This window comes from Podarcis liolepis (assembly GCF_965112155.1).
Source record: "Podarcis liolepis genome assembly, chromosome: 16".
In the NCBI taxonomy this organism is placed as follows: domain Eukaryota; kingdom Metazoa; phylum Chordata; class Lepidosauria; order Squamata; family Lacertidae; genus Podarcis; species Podarcis liolepis.
In genome coordinates, this window is record NC_139567.1 from 36,131,861 (window position 1) to 36,144,657 (window position 12,797).

At 46.3% G+C, this 12,797-nt stretch overlaps 1 protein-coding gene across 7 annotated transcripts in view; it reads right to left on the reverse strand.

Annotated features, from left to right (window-relative positions):
- The window catches only part of RAP1GAP2 (RAP1 GTPase activating protein 2), a 200,807-nt gene that overhangs the window by 141,244 nt on the left and 46,766 nt on the right, over positions 1-12,797 (reverse strand). For 6 of the 7 annotated variants that reach the window (XR_014520035.1, XR_014520036.1, XM_083479631.1 and 3 more), the window contains one exon: positions 12,558-12,593. Coding sequence is in view for 4 of the 7 variants with exons in the window: in XM_083479631.1 (XP_083335757.1) it covers positions 12,558-12,593 (36 nt within the window). In the remaining 3 variants the exon portion in view is untranslated. Of the gene's footprint in view, positions 1-6,513; positions 6,634-12,557; positions 12,594-12,797 lie in introns of those variants that run through there. The other variant, XM_083479624.1, reaches the window with a different exon arrangement.

A 12,797-nucleotide genomic window follows, 5' to 3' on the forward strand; every position in this document is an offset into this window, starting at 1 on the left:
TTTGTTAAAAGAGGATAAGAGGAAGGCGGGTTTTGATGATAAAAAATCAAAATTTAGTATAGAAGTAATAGAAGGCAAAAATAAAACCCTGTCCAGAATTTATGATATATTACTAGAGTGGTACACAAAAGATGAGGAGGTGAAGGAGGCAATGATTAAATGGGCAATTGACTTTGGTTATAACATTGATTTTGAAAGGTGGATAGAAGTTTGGAATTGTAACATAAAGTTCACAGCATGTATGGCATTGAGAGAAAATATCTGGAAGATGCTATATAGATGGTACCACACCCCTGTGAAATTGGCCAAAATGTATAGATTAAAGGATAAGAGATGCTGGAAATGTGGCGAGGTGGAGGGTGACCTATATCATTTATGGTGGACATGTAAAAAGGTGAAAGGCTTTTGGGAATTAATTTATAATGAACTTAAAAAAATATTTAAGTATACCTTTCCCAAGAGGCCTGAAGCCTTCCTGTTGGGAATGATGGATAAAGAAATTAAAAAGGAAGATAGGACGATATTCCTCTACGCCACCACAGCAGCGAGAATTATGTTGGCACAATATTGGAAAGTGGAAACCATCCCCAACATAAAGGACTGGCAGATTAGAATGGTAAACTATGCTGAGCTTGACAAACTAACAGGTAAAATAAGAGATCAGGATGAACAGAAATTTCTGAAAAATTGGAGTAAATTTTGGAAATATATTGGAATAAATGCTTAAAGTGAATTGACGGGGTTAGAACAATACGACCAGCGAGTGAATTTAAGACTATAGATTGAAAATCAAATACGTAATGGAAGGAGATATTTCATACTTATCAAAAGGATGGAGGGAAGTTCAGATTGTGTGTCTTTCTTTTTTCGGATGTGTGGTTTTTCTTTTTTTTCTTTTTTTTTCTTTGTAATTTTTTCTCTGTATTTTCATATATATCTGTTTTTTGTGTATAACTTCAATAAAAATGCATTTAAAAAATAAAAATAAAAGTCATCTGAAGGCAGCCCTCTTTAGGGAAGTTTTTAATGTTTGATGCTGTACTGTTTTTAATATTCAGTTGGAAGCCGCCCAGAGTGGCTGGGGAGGCCCAGCCAGATGGGTGGGGTATAAATGATAAATTATTATTATTATTATTATTATTATTATTATTATAAATGTTGGAGGGTATGGAGTTATGCAACCCCCAAGCCAAGGAGATAAGTAACTATACAGTGGTACCTCGGATTAAGTACTTAATTCATTCCAGAGGTCCATACTTAACTTGAAACTGTTCTTAACCTGAAGCACCACTTTAGCTAATGGGGCCTCCTGCTGCCGCCACACCGCTGGAGCATGATTTCTGTTCTTATCCTGAAGCAAAGTTCTTAACCTGAAGTACTATTTCTGGGTTAGCAGAGTCTGTAACCTGAAGCGTATGTAACCTGAAGAGTATGTAACCCGAGGTACCACTGTACAACCTGTAGAAGACATCAGGAGGCAGCCCTGTGTAGGGAACGGTTTTATTTAATGTTTGATGTTTTATTATGTTTTTATATCTGTTGGAAGCCGCCCAGAGTGGCTGGGACAACTCAGTCAGATGGATGGGGCATAAATAATAAAATTATTGTTATTATTATGGAATAGAACGTCCCTATTTTCATCGGAGGAATGTTGGACAGTATGCTTAACCCCACTCATCAGCTGATGAGTAAGGGTTAAATCCTACTCCTTGCCCTAGTGTGCAGAGCCAAAGCAGACTTACAGTGATGCCAGCTGATTGCCAGGTAGTTGTGGTTCTGGCCCACGCAGGCCAAATTTCACCCCATGGTGGGCCAGGATTGGTCTCTGGGCCAGATACCCCCCAACACTGGGGCAGATAAAATGTCTCTTGCTTGCCTGGGTGGAGAAACGTTTGTGCAGAAACCTCTGGCTTTTGCGTGGCTGGAATTCAGCCTACAGGGAAGAATCAAATCTATTTCTGCCTCTGGCTCAGTCCATCACTAGCATGTTGTCCCCGGAAAGTTGCCTCTGGGGCAATTCAGCCCCCAGGCCAAAAAGAAAAAGCGCCTCATCCTTGTTTTACAGGAAGGCACAGCTGCTTTGAAAGCAGGCCTCGTGTTGCTCAACACCCTGGGTGTGACTTCTCTTTTCACCTGGAGAATAAGCGCTGCAACTTTCTACACTGAGAGCAGGAAGGGGGCTTGCTGAGAAGCTGCCCCATCCCGCTGAACAGTCTCTGGCCCCCAGCCAGCTGGGGCTTGTGGTCTCTGTGGGCTGAAATCCAGCCCATGTCAAAAGCAGCTCCTCCAACTGAGGTCAAAAGTGTGAAATGCTGGTTTGCCGTTCCCTTTTGATGGTTTCGGTTCCTGCACTTTTCTTTTGTTTTCTTTCCTTCTTTGACTCATCAAGCTGTTTTTTTTTTTTAATAATAATAATAATAATATCTTTATTGTCATTGCCCCCTCTCGGGGACAACGAAATTACTTGGCTGCTCCATCCACCCAGGTAGGGCACTCCACACAAAATCAAAACAACTATAAAAACACTAATTAAAACAATACAGTATAAAACAGCAAGGAAGATTAGATGACTTTCAAAGTCCAGGCTTCCCATTCAGGGCCGAGATCGCTCTGGGGAAGAAGCTGTTCTTAAGACGGCTCGTTCTTGTCTTCATCGTCCTGTATCTCCGTCCCGACGGCAGGAGCTCGAAGAGACAGTGACCAGGATGCGATGGATCTTTTACTATGTCCAGTGCCTTCCTATGGCACCTTGTGGCATAAATCTGCTCTAAGGTGGAGAGTGGGCAGCCAACAATGCTCTCTGCTGCCTTAACAACTCTGCACAACCCCAACCTGTGTAGTACAGCTTCCGTACCACACTTTGACTCATCAAGCTGTTTCCAGCTCCTCATCCACGCCCATCGCTTTGACTACGCTTCCCTCGGCCACCTAGTCCTCGTGGACTGATCTGCCTCTGAGGCTGGCAACCTGGGCTCCATCACACAGTTTTGGAAGGGATTTTGTCCAAACTGTGAGCAAACAACCTCACCCCTCTAGGCAATGCCACCAAAGATTCCTTCTATCAAAACAAAACTGGACAAACTGTGGCCCTCCAGGTGTGGATGGACCATGACTTGGTCAATTACAGTGGTACCTCGGGTTAAGAACTTAATTCGTTCTGGAGGTCCGTTCTTAACCTGAAACTTTTCTTAACCTGAGGTACCACTTTAGCTAATGGGGCCTCCCACTGCCGCTGCACCGCCACCACACAATTTCTGTTCTCATCCTGAAGCACAGTTCTTAACCTGAGGTACTATTTCTGGCTTAGTGGAGTCTGTAACCTGAAGCATCTGTAACCTGAAGCATCTGTAACCCAAGGTACCACTGTATTGGGGTGGTGGGGACTGCGGTTCACGAACCTCAGGAAGACCACAGGACCCCAATCCCTGCCCTAGGAACTAGGGCTGGGACGTGACCTTTTCCCTACGCAAATATCACCAAGAGAAAAAGCAGCTTCCCATAAGGTTGCGAAAACGCTGTCAATTTCACTTCCTCAGTGCAGAGGTTTCCAAGACTTGAGTCTCACCAATTCCATGCTTTTTGCCCGGGATTGTGGGCGAGTGCTGCTGCATAATGCTCAAAGAACTGCATGCAGAAGCAGCAAGGAAGAGCCATGAAACGTCCACACACACACCCTTCCGCAGCAATTATGGAGAAGTCCGCCTGCTGCAGAAGTGAAGCACATAGCTCCCTTACTCCAAGAGTGGCAGTTAGGGTTGCCATCTGTCCTGTATAATACAGTGGTACCTTGGTTCTCAAACTTAATCTGTTCCAGAAGTCCGTTCCAAAACCAAAGCATTCCAAAACCAAGGCTCGCTTTCCCATTGAAAGTAATGCAAAATGGATTAATCCGTTCCAGACTATTGAAAGCAACCGCTAAAACAGCAATTTCACTTGATTTTTACTATCTAATGAGACCTCTGATCCATAAAATGAAAGCAATAAACAATGTACTGCAGTCACACACACAATCAATCAATCAAATCAGTAGCTGAACTGGGTTCCAAACAGTCGCAAAAAACAAATAAAAAGTGCCGCAAAAACAGAAACGCAAAATAAATAGCAATAACAGGCAGGCCTCAGCGTAATGCTCAAAATGGAAGTGTAACACTCAAAACAGAGCATGTTCAGCTTTCGAAGAAAGTTCGCAAACCAGAACACTTGCTTCTAGGTTTGCAGTGTTTGAGTTCCAAGTTGTTTGAGGCAGTGGCGTAGCGTGGGGGGTGCCAAGGGTGCCGGCCACACCGGGCACAACATCTGGGGGGGCGCGAGTCCAGAGGGAAGGGACAAGTTCCTTCCTCCGCCGGGCTCCCCGCAGCCACCGCCAGCCTTGCGCCCTAGCGCGCGCGCCCCCCGCCGCCGCTGCAGCTGCGCTCCACTCACTGCTTGCAGGAGGAGCAGCCGCTGCAGCAGCGCCGACGCCGCCACCGACGCCTGGCCGGCATGGGCAGCCTCCGCACCCCAACGCGCCGCCGGGCCTCGCCGCGCCCTGCGCTCCCCAAAAACCTCCGAGAGGAAGCTGGTGGGCGGGCGAGGCCCGGCTAAGCCTCTCGCCAGCGGGTTAAGGGGCTTTCGGTTTTAAAAGGATTAGCTTGGGAAGGGGCGGGGGGGTGCTTGCCGGCAAGCGCCTGCTCCGCGTTTCCAAAGGCGCTCGCCATCCGAGGGACACGGAGCGCTTGCAAGGAACGGGCTCCGTGGAGCAGGTTAGGAAGAGATCCCTTCCCTGGCAGGCCGCCGGCTTCGCCAGCTGTTTCCCATTCACGATCAGGAGGAACTTCAGGCTGCTTTCAGCTTTGGTAGAGGGAATCTAAGCAAGGGGATGGAGCCGGTGCCCTGAGGAAAGGCGGCAGCATTGGGTTTGTTTTTAGTTTAGAGAAAAGGCAAGCAAGAGGCGACAGGAGAGAAGCCTGCAAAACTAAGGCATGGCAAGGAGAGAGTGGACAGAGAGGAAAGTTTTTATCCCCCTCTCTGTACAATATAACTCGTGGGCATCCAGTGAAGCTGAACGTTGGAACAGTGGCGTAGCGTGGGGAGTGCCAAGGGTGCCGGCCGCACCGGGTGCAACATGGGGGGGGGCGCGCTCGCACTCGGGTGCTAAAATCCATGGGTTAGGGGGCGCAAATTACTTGCCTTGCCCCGGGTGCTGACAACCCACGCTACGCCACTGGTTTGAGGACCAAGGCATTTGAGAACCAAGGTAGCACTGTACAGAATTGTCCTGTATTTCAATGTAATATGCTTTGTCCACTATTGATACAGTTCTGTCCTGTATTTCAGATCTTCCTTCCCTCCCTCCCTCTCTCTCTGCACCAAATTAGGGATCCTCTCCAACTGCATGTGCTTGAAAGGGTGTGTGAAAGGTAATGTATTTAAGCTCTGGGTAGCCAAGCACAGACAGATTTATAGATTTGTGTATATGTGTGTGTGAATGTGCATGTGTGACAAATTCCAGAGGGGCCATCCTGTTAGGCTGCAAGAGATTGTAATGGATCGCTTTGAAGTCACTTCAGCAGCAGATTGGAGGAGGAATTGCCCCCCAACCACCCCGCCCTGCCCTATCATTAATTTTGCCAGAACAAAGGTGGCAACCCTACAGTTTCACAGACACAAGTCATCCAATACAGGGGCCTGGGATCTTCTTCCTGCAAAGCCATGCAGGAGAGAGAGAGAGAGAGAGAGAGAGAGAGAGAGAGAGAGAGAGATTTGAGAATTTCTTCTCCAATCTGAAGTGAGATCAGAGGGCTTGTTAGTGACACCTCTGCCTCCTTTTTAAAATTAGTTTCTATTAAAGATTGTCATGTTGCAAAACAAGCAAATAAACAAGGGAAAGTACATATAGCATCTCTTCTTTCTTTCTTTCTTTCTTTCTTTCTTTCTTTCTTTCTTTCTTTCTTTCTTTCTCCAAACCTTTATTGGGCATTACCGAAATAGACCATCTAAAGGCATCCATATACAGTCATAACTCGGGTTACAGACACTTCAGGTTGCGCGTTTTCAGGTTGCACACCGCGCCGAACCCGGAAGTACCAGATCGAGTTACTTCCATGCACTTGCGCATGTGCAGAAGCACTAAATCGCGTGAATGAATAAATAACGGAAAGATGAGTAAACACCCCACAAGCAAATCAGGATGAATGTTCATAGACATATAAGTGCACCCGTGAACAAATCAGAATGAATGCGCAATGAAGGCCAGATATCATCTAACCTCTGAGTAAGCTTTGTGGAAGCAAATGAGGACAAAGCTCAGTAAACACAAGAGGTCTATGGTGTGCGACACTCTACCCACTAGTCAATGCTACCTCTTCCAGCATTCCTGGCACCACACTTGTTGACCAGTGGCCTCCTTCGCCACACAAGGAAGCAAAATAGGAAATAGTGCCTAAATATTCAGCAGCGCTTTGTCTTGATGCTTAGGGAGACCCACTTAAAACACAGACAGGAGGGGTGATGGAATGAAATGAATAGACTTACCAGAGTTCCTTCTGCGATTTTTGAACAGTTGAAACAGGGAAACAGAAGAGTATCTCTCTCTGTCAGAAGCCTCCTAGCAGGTAGCAAGTGTCAAGCTTTCAGGACTTTCTCACACGGCTCTTCGTGGCTAATTGCGATGGGGAGGATATCTTTCCCTAAACATTTCCCCCCTTTCTTTAATTATTTTATATATATATATATATCTAAAAATCAGTCCAGGCAAACTATTCAGGCAGGACTATCTCTCTGTTGCTTCCTCCTATCACGCTCCGTATTGTTGTGCTCTTTTGCTCTTAATTTCAAAACCCTCCACAGATGCATTCATGGTTACCATAGGAACTAATGAAAACCAAATTAAACTGTAAAGGGGTGTGTGAAGAGACAGACAAATAAAAATAATAAGACCTCCCAGCTGTGAGTGAATCAACCGAAGAAGCAAAAAAAAGGTGATAATTTGCTTGCAGCAGGGCAGGGAGGGAAAGATGGAGAGAGAGAGCAGATATATTATTGGTTATATAGTTCTGTTTTAGGTAGGGTTCTGTTTAGGGAAGTGCAAGGAAGTTGTGTCTCAGCTGTGACTGTGGAATTGACATACCTTCCAAGTGCCCTGGGGGGGGGGGAAATACGGGACATCCCATTTTTTTCTTGCAAGAGCTCAGTGGCCATCTTGGGTGCCTTAAACTTTTGCACTCTCACCCCCAAAAAAGTGCTTTTTCTGAGCCGAGATCTCATGCAGTGTGTTTTGGGGCTCTGCAAGAGATCGGGGGAGGGGGGGCTGCAAAAAATGCTTTCATGGGACGAGAGCAAAGTGCAGGCCATTTGACTTGCCTGGGAGAACGTCCCAGTTTGGCATTGGATGGTATGAATTTATGGCCCTCACTTCCATTCCACCCACAGCTTTAGGGTGGCTGAAATATACTCGGAGTCAAGAGTGGATTTCATGCTCTTTATTCAGCTCATAGTGGTGAGGAGGAATGGAAGTTCCCCCAGAATGTCTGCTTTATATACATTATTTACACAATGGGCCCCACGTGATTGGCTAATTCCGGGATTCACCTGTAGGCCAATCAGGTTGCAGATTCACTTCCACCTGGAGCTGGATTGGGTGGCTCCTGTGGACCAATCAGACTGCTCTAGGACCAATCAGACTGCTGCCTTTTGGATCCTGTTCAACTCAGTACATAACAGTGGCTAAGATCAGCAATTGTTAGATTAGTTCTGCAATAGCCTTCTCTGTCTACAATTCTCAGAGCGGTTTCGCAATGAATTCCTCTTCCCACGGAACTCTGGGAATTGTAGTTTTTGGAGGGGAATAGGTGCCTCCTGACATCTCTCAGCACCCTCAACAAACTATTGTTCCCAGGATTTATGAGGGGGGAGATGACTGTTTAAAGTGGTATTATAGTGCTTTAAACATGTGATGCAGATGCGATCTATTTTTGCCTAATAGTGTGTTCAATCCAGTTCCCCACACAAAACAACAACAAAACATTCCTAAGAAGCTGCTGTTAAACTTGTAGTCCCAGGATGGAGAACATCAGATCTTGTTGGACTTCAACTCCCAGCAGTCACACACTGTATAGGTAATGGGCAAGGATGATGGGAGTTGTAGTCCAGCAAAACCATGAGGCCTACCAGTTCTCTACCTCCTTTATGATATAGGGTTTTGAATTGAGCATGGGGGCAGAATTGAGACATTTCCCTGTCTCATGATTCTACAGATTGCAGTTGCCCAGTGAAATGGATTTACTTTCCCTGCTCTCATGATTCTAGATTTTGCCATCACCCAGTGAAAAAAATAGGAAGTTGCCTTATAATAGAACGGCCAGCATGAAATAGGAACTCCTTTAAAGAAAATAAAAGCCGTACCTAGCCTCTGCTTGGTTATTTTCCTCAGCACCTGACTTCATCTGTGCTAATCTATCAGACACTACAGTAGTAAACTTGAACACATCACCTAGGAAACATAGGCAGGTGTCTTATACCATTGTATAAGTATTGATCCAGGTTTGGGTCAAACAGGAAATCTTTCCCAGCCCTGCCTGGAGTTGCTGGGGGTTGTACCTGGGACCTGCAGGACCTGCAAGGAGATGCTGTGCTACTGAGCTACACACCTTCCACACAGTAGATTTAGGACAGGCTCTGTAGTAGGACAGAAAAAAGAAAGAACTTCATGAATGGGACTCACTGTCACAAGATTGGCCTGTAGGTTTGGGACAATCTAGGCACCATGTTAATTGCATCACTGGCTCTTGAAAAGCAGCCAGATGATTTTCAAGGTCCAGTTTGCTGGCATCTCTAGTTAAAAGAACCAGGTATTTAGGTGAAGCCGGTCAGAGGAGGACAACACTGAGATAGATTGCAAAATAGCTTGACTTAGCAGAAAGCATCTCTCAAACACATCCTTCCCTGCTCCGACCATAAATACAAGTAAAGCCGTCATCAGCGGGGGTGGCAGATGGAAATTGTTTTCAAATTCAAATGGCCCAAGAGAACAACATAGCTCTTTAAAGGAAAAAGAAAAAAAAAGTCAGGGCTGTGATTGAGAGGGACAACGCGGAGCAATAGCCCCAAGCCAGGAATGTTATTGCTTTTTTGTTCATTGACTCATCCAGGATGTGACGAAACCAATCTCGACGCAGGAATCGCAGGAGGCATCAGACAGCGTTGCCAGCCTGTGCGTCAGCTTAATGAGGAAGAGCTGACAGTCTGTCAAACTGTCACACAGAGGGCAAATATTGTTCTTGGAGAACCAAAGCGTCAAGCGCTGTGCGGGGAGATCATAAAGAAACAGTTGACAGGACATCGATGGCAATCGACTAGATGGTGGAGGGGAAAGATGTAGCTCTGCGGATGTTGCTGAACTCATTCCCATCATCTCTGAACGTTTGGCCATAGCTGTAGCCCAACAAGATCCGGAGGCTCACAGATCCATCACTGGATGGAGAACAGGCACGGGAAGCAAGCAGGCGGAGGCGCTGACTTGCACCCAACAGCATGTGTTGTTGTTGTTTTATTAGAAGAATTTCATTTATAGAAAGATAGAGCAGCACAAGAAAAAGTGAGTGAGAATGAAAAAGAGGGGGGAAATACTGTTACACTTCCATACATTAGTAAACAGATATGCATAAGTTTATTATCCTAATACACACATGTGATGTCATGTGCGCATTGCGCACTGTGCGCAAGACGTCACATCATTGGGAGGATGCTGAGCACAGATTTTCAATGGTTTCAATGGCCAGCGGCTCCTCCTCCCTTGTGCTCAGAAGGAGACGGCCACTGAAGCCACACTGCATTCGGCTTCACACTTAGCCTCCTCCATCCTGTCAACATTGAGGAAGATGCCTTCACCCTATAGAGGTGGTTACAGTGCAACCAGCCCAGGTACTGACAGCTGGGGATATTTGCGGGTCTCAGAACCAGTCAAAGTCAAACTCAACCTTCCACAACCCCAGGACCTCCAGATATCCTTGGACTACAGCTCCCATCATCCCTGCGCAATGGCCATTGTGGCTGTAGCTCATGGGAGTTTGAGTCTTAACAACGTCAGGAAGGGACCTGGTTGGGAAAGGGTGTTCTACCTTGGTGCAGAAATTAATGAAACAAATTGCTACAACAGGGGGTTGGGAAGTGCTCTCTAGGTGTGTTCTGCTTTGCAGAGGACAGTCCTCTGTGTGAAAGACTGCTAGGTCAAACTCCACTACCACACACACCCCCAGACCACTTGAGAATTGCTGAGAGTCCTGGAGTACCAATCAATGATTTTTCTGCTGGTTGCTTGGCAATTCTAATACGCTATGCTAAATGTCGTGGTTCTGAATGAAGCTGTTTCACGGACCAGGCTTTCGGAACCTCTGTTCAAGAGCGTTCCTTTCTTGTTCCCACAAAGCGAAAACTGTATGATTCCTACAGCCTACTGCCCAAGCCTCACTTCAAACAGAAAAGGGCTGAATTGGATATAATTGTTCAGAACATGAATCACCTCGGCCTTCGGAAGGGGGCTGCAGGAGGTGGAGGGTGGAGAGAGAAATAACCAGGCGTACCGAGATTAAAAATAGTGCAGCGGCAGAAATGAAAACAAAACAGGGGCAGAAGGCAGCATTCCGGTTTCCCCTTCCCGCTTGGAGTTGCCAGGAGCTGGCAGCTTCTATGGCTACATTTGGTCCATGGTGAAAGCAATTTCTCCTTCCCAGGTCTACATAGGAAGCTGCCTTATACACAGTCAGTCTCAGCGGTCCATCTAACTCGTTATTGTTAACACTGACTGGCAGTGATTGTGCACGGTTTCCAGACTTTCCCAGCCCTACCTTGTGATGCAACCAGGGATTGAACCTGGGACCCTCTGCATGCAAAGCAGATGCTCTAACCACTAAGCTACACCACCCTTCCCATCCAGACTCATGTTCTCTGGCCTCAATCCTCCCTGTGGCTCAGAGGAGGCATCATCTGGAGAAGGGGTTTCTCCAATTTTAAGACCTTCCAGGCCAAAGTATGCAGCTTTACCCAACTCATCAGACACCGAGGGCAGCCCAGGATGCAGTCCTCACCACCCCAAAGACATAGAAGTCAACGGGTGCAAAATCAAGCAATAGCCGAACAAGAGCTCCTTGGGATGGGGGCATGTTAACGGCAGGTCCAGACCAGCCAGGTTTCAGTAGACATCTCCCGGAATGAGTTCCAGTCATCACCTCTGCTGATGATCTGTCCACGGTCCTGAAAGACCATGCTTTTTGCCTTCACTGATCCTAATCAGCCTGCTAGCTTGACCCTGTCCTATCAGAAGTGACTGTGCCATAAGCAAGCCAGAAAAGCTCTGCTGGATCAGGCCAGAGGCCCATCTACTCCAAGACTCTGCTCTCACAGTGGCCAACCAGAAATGAAACTGGAGAGGGGGGAGACTGCAAGCAGGTCATGTGCACAGCAACACTCTCCTCACCTGCAGATCCAGCACCTCGCTGCCTCTGACAGTGGGAGGAAAAAATTGTGGCTACTGGCCATTAATGTCCACGAACTTGCATTTCTAAACCCTCTTTTAAAGCCAGCCAAGCCATCTTGAACACTGCTGCTCTGAGGTCCACTTTGTGGGCTTCCCAGAGGGCATCTGGTTGGCCGCTGTGAGAATAGGATGCTGGACCTTTAGGCTGATACTTAAAGGGGATTTGGCCATCCACACACACATGCAAAATGGCTCTAAGGAAAATCATTCTCCCAAATTCCACCCTTGGAGCTAGGAACCTTGTTTGCCAATGGTTTTCCATTGTTTCGGACAAGGGACCTTCCCAGCTCCCATTGGAGATGTAGGCCGTTGACCCTGGGACCTTCTGCATACAAAGGAGATGTTTTACCCCTGAGCTATAGCCCTTCCCTAAGCTACTTTGTGTCTATCGAGGACATTGTTGAAAGCACTAGTGGCAGTTCACTTCCTTGGGCAAATAGCAGGTAGAGATGTCTGAGAATTCCAGTGAAAATGGAAAACGGAATAGAAATTGCTGCCATTCGTGTGTGAATCTGTGGTCAGAAATGAAAACCCGTGTTGTTGTTTTCCCATTGTTCTGACATTTCCTTCACATCGAAATGAACTTAAGTTACGTAAATAGTCAACTCTACAACTTGTGTTGAAGAGCAGACAGCAAGGCAAATAACATAGTATTTTGTAGACACTGAACTGGAACGAACGGAGCAGTGATTGTAAGGAATACAGGTTGGAATGGACAGAGCTGCCTCCTTACAACTGTCCCGCCCCCTCCAATTTCATTTCGGTTCGTTTTTATATATAAACAAAGACAAAAGAAAGTAAGGCACAACCGAATGAGTAACAACCAGCCAGCTATTTCACTGGGACCACTTATATAAAGCTTCCATCAAGTCCAAGAACATAAGATCGCCCGCTGTTTACCAGCTTTGCAAGCATATCGAAGAAGAAAGAGAAGCACGCCTTGTAGGAAAGAGGCCATCATAAGCCTCCCAGAAAACTTAATATCACATGGGATGGCAACCAAGCAGTGTAAAGAATGAATTAGATAAAATAATCAATTACTCACTTGATCTTCAGGCTTGCAAGCATGGTTTTGTCAATCCTGGAAAAGATGAGGGGTGGGAGGGAGAGAATGTTAAGCAGATTGTTCTTCTTGTTACTTTTATTGGTAAGATACCCCTCATTTCCTGCATTTTTGGCTGAAAAGCAGGCCCCGTGGTGTGTATTCCGACACCACACCTACAAGGGCGGGAAATGGGGATGGGTCCTCAATTCATCATCCTAAAAATAAAAATAAAATCAAGAT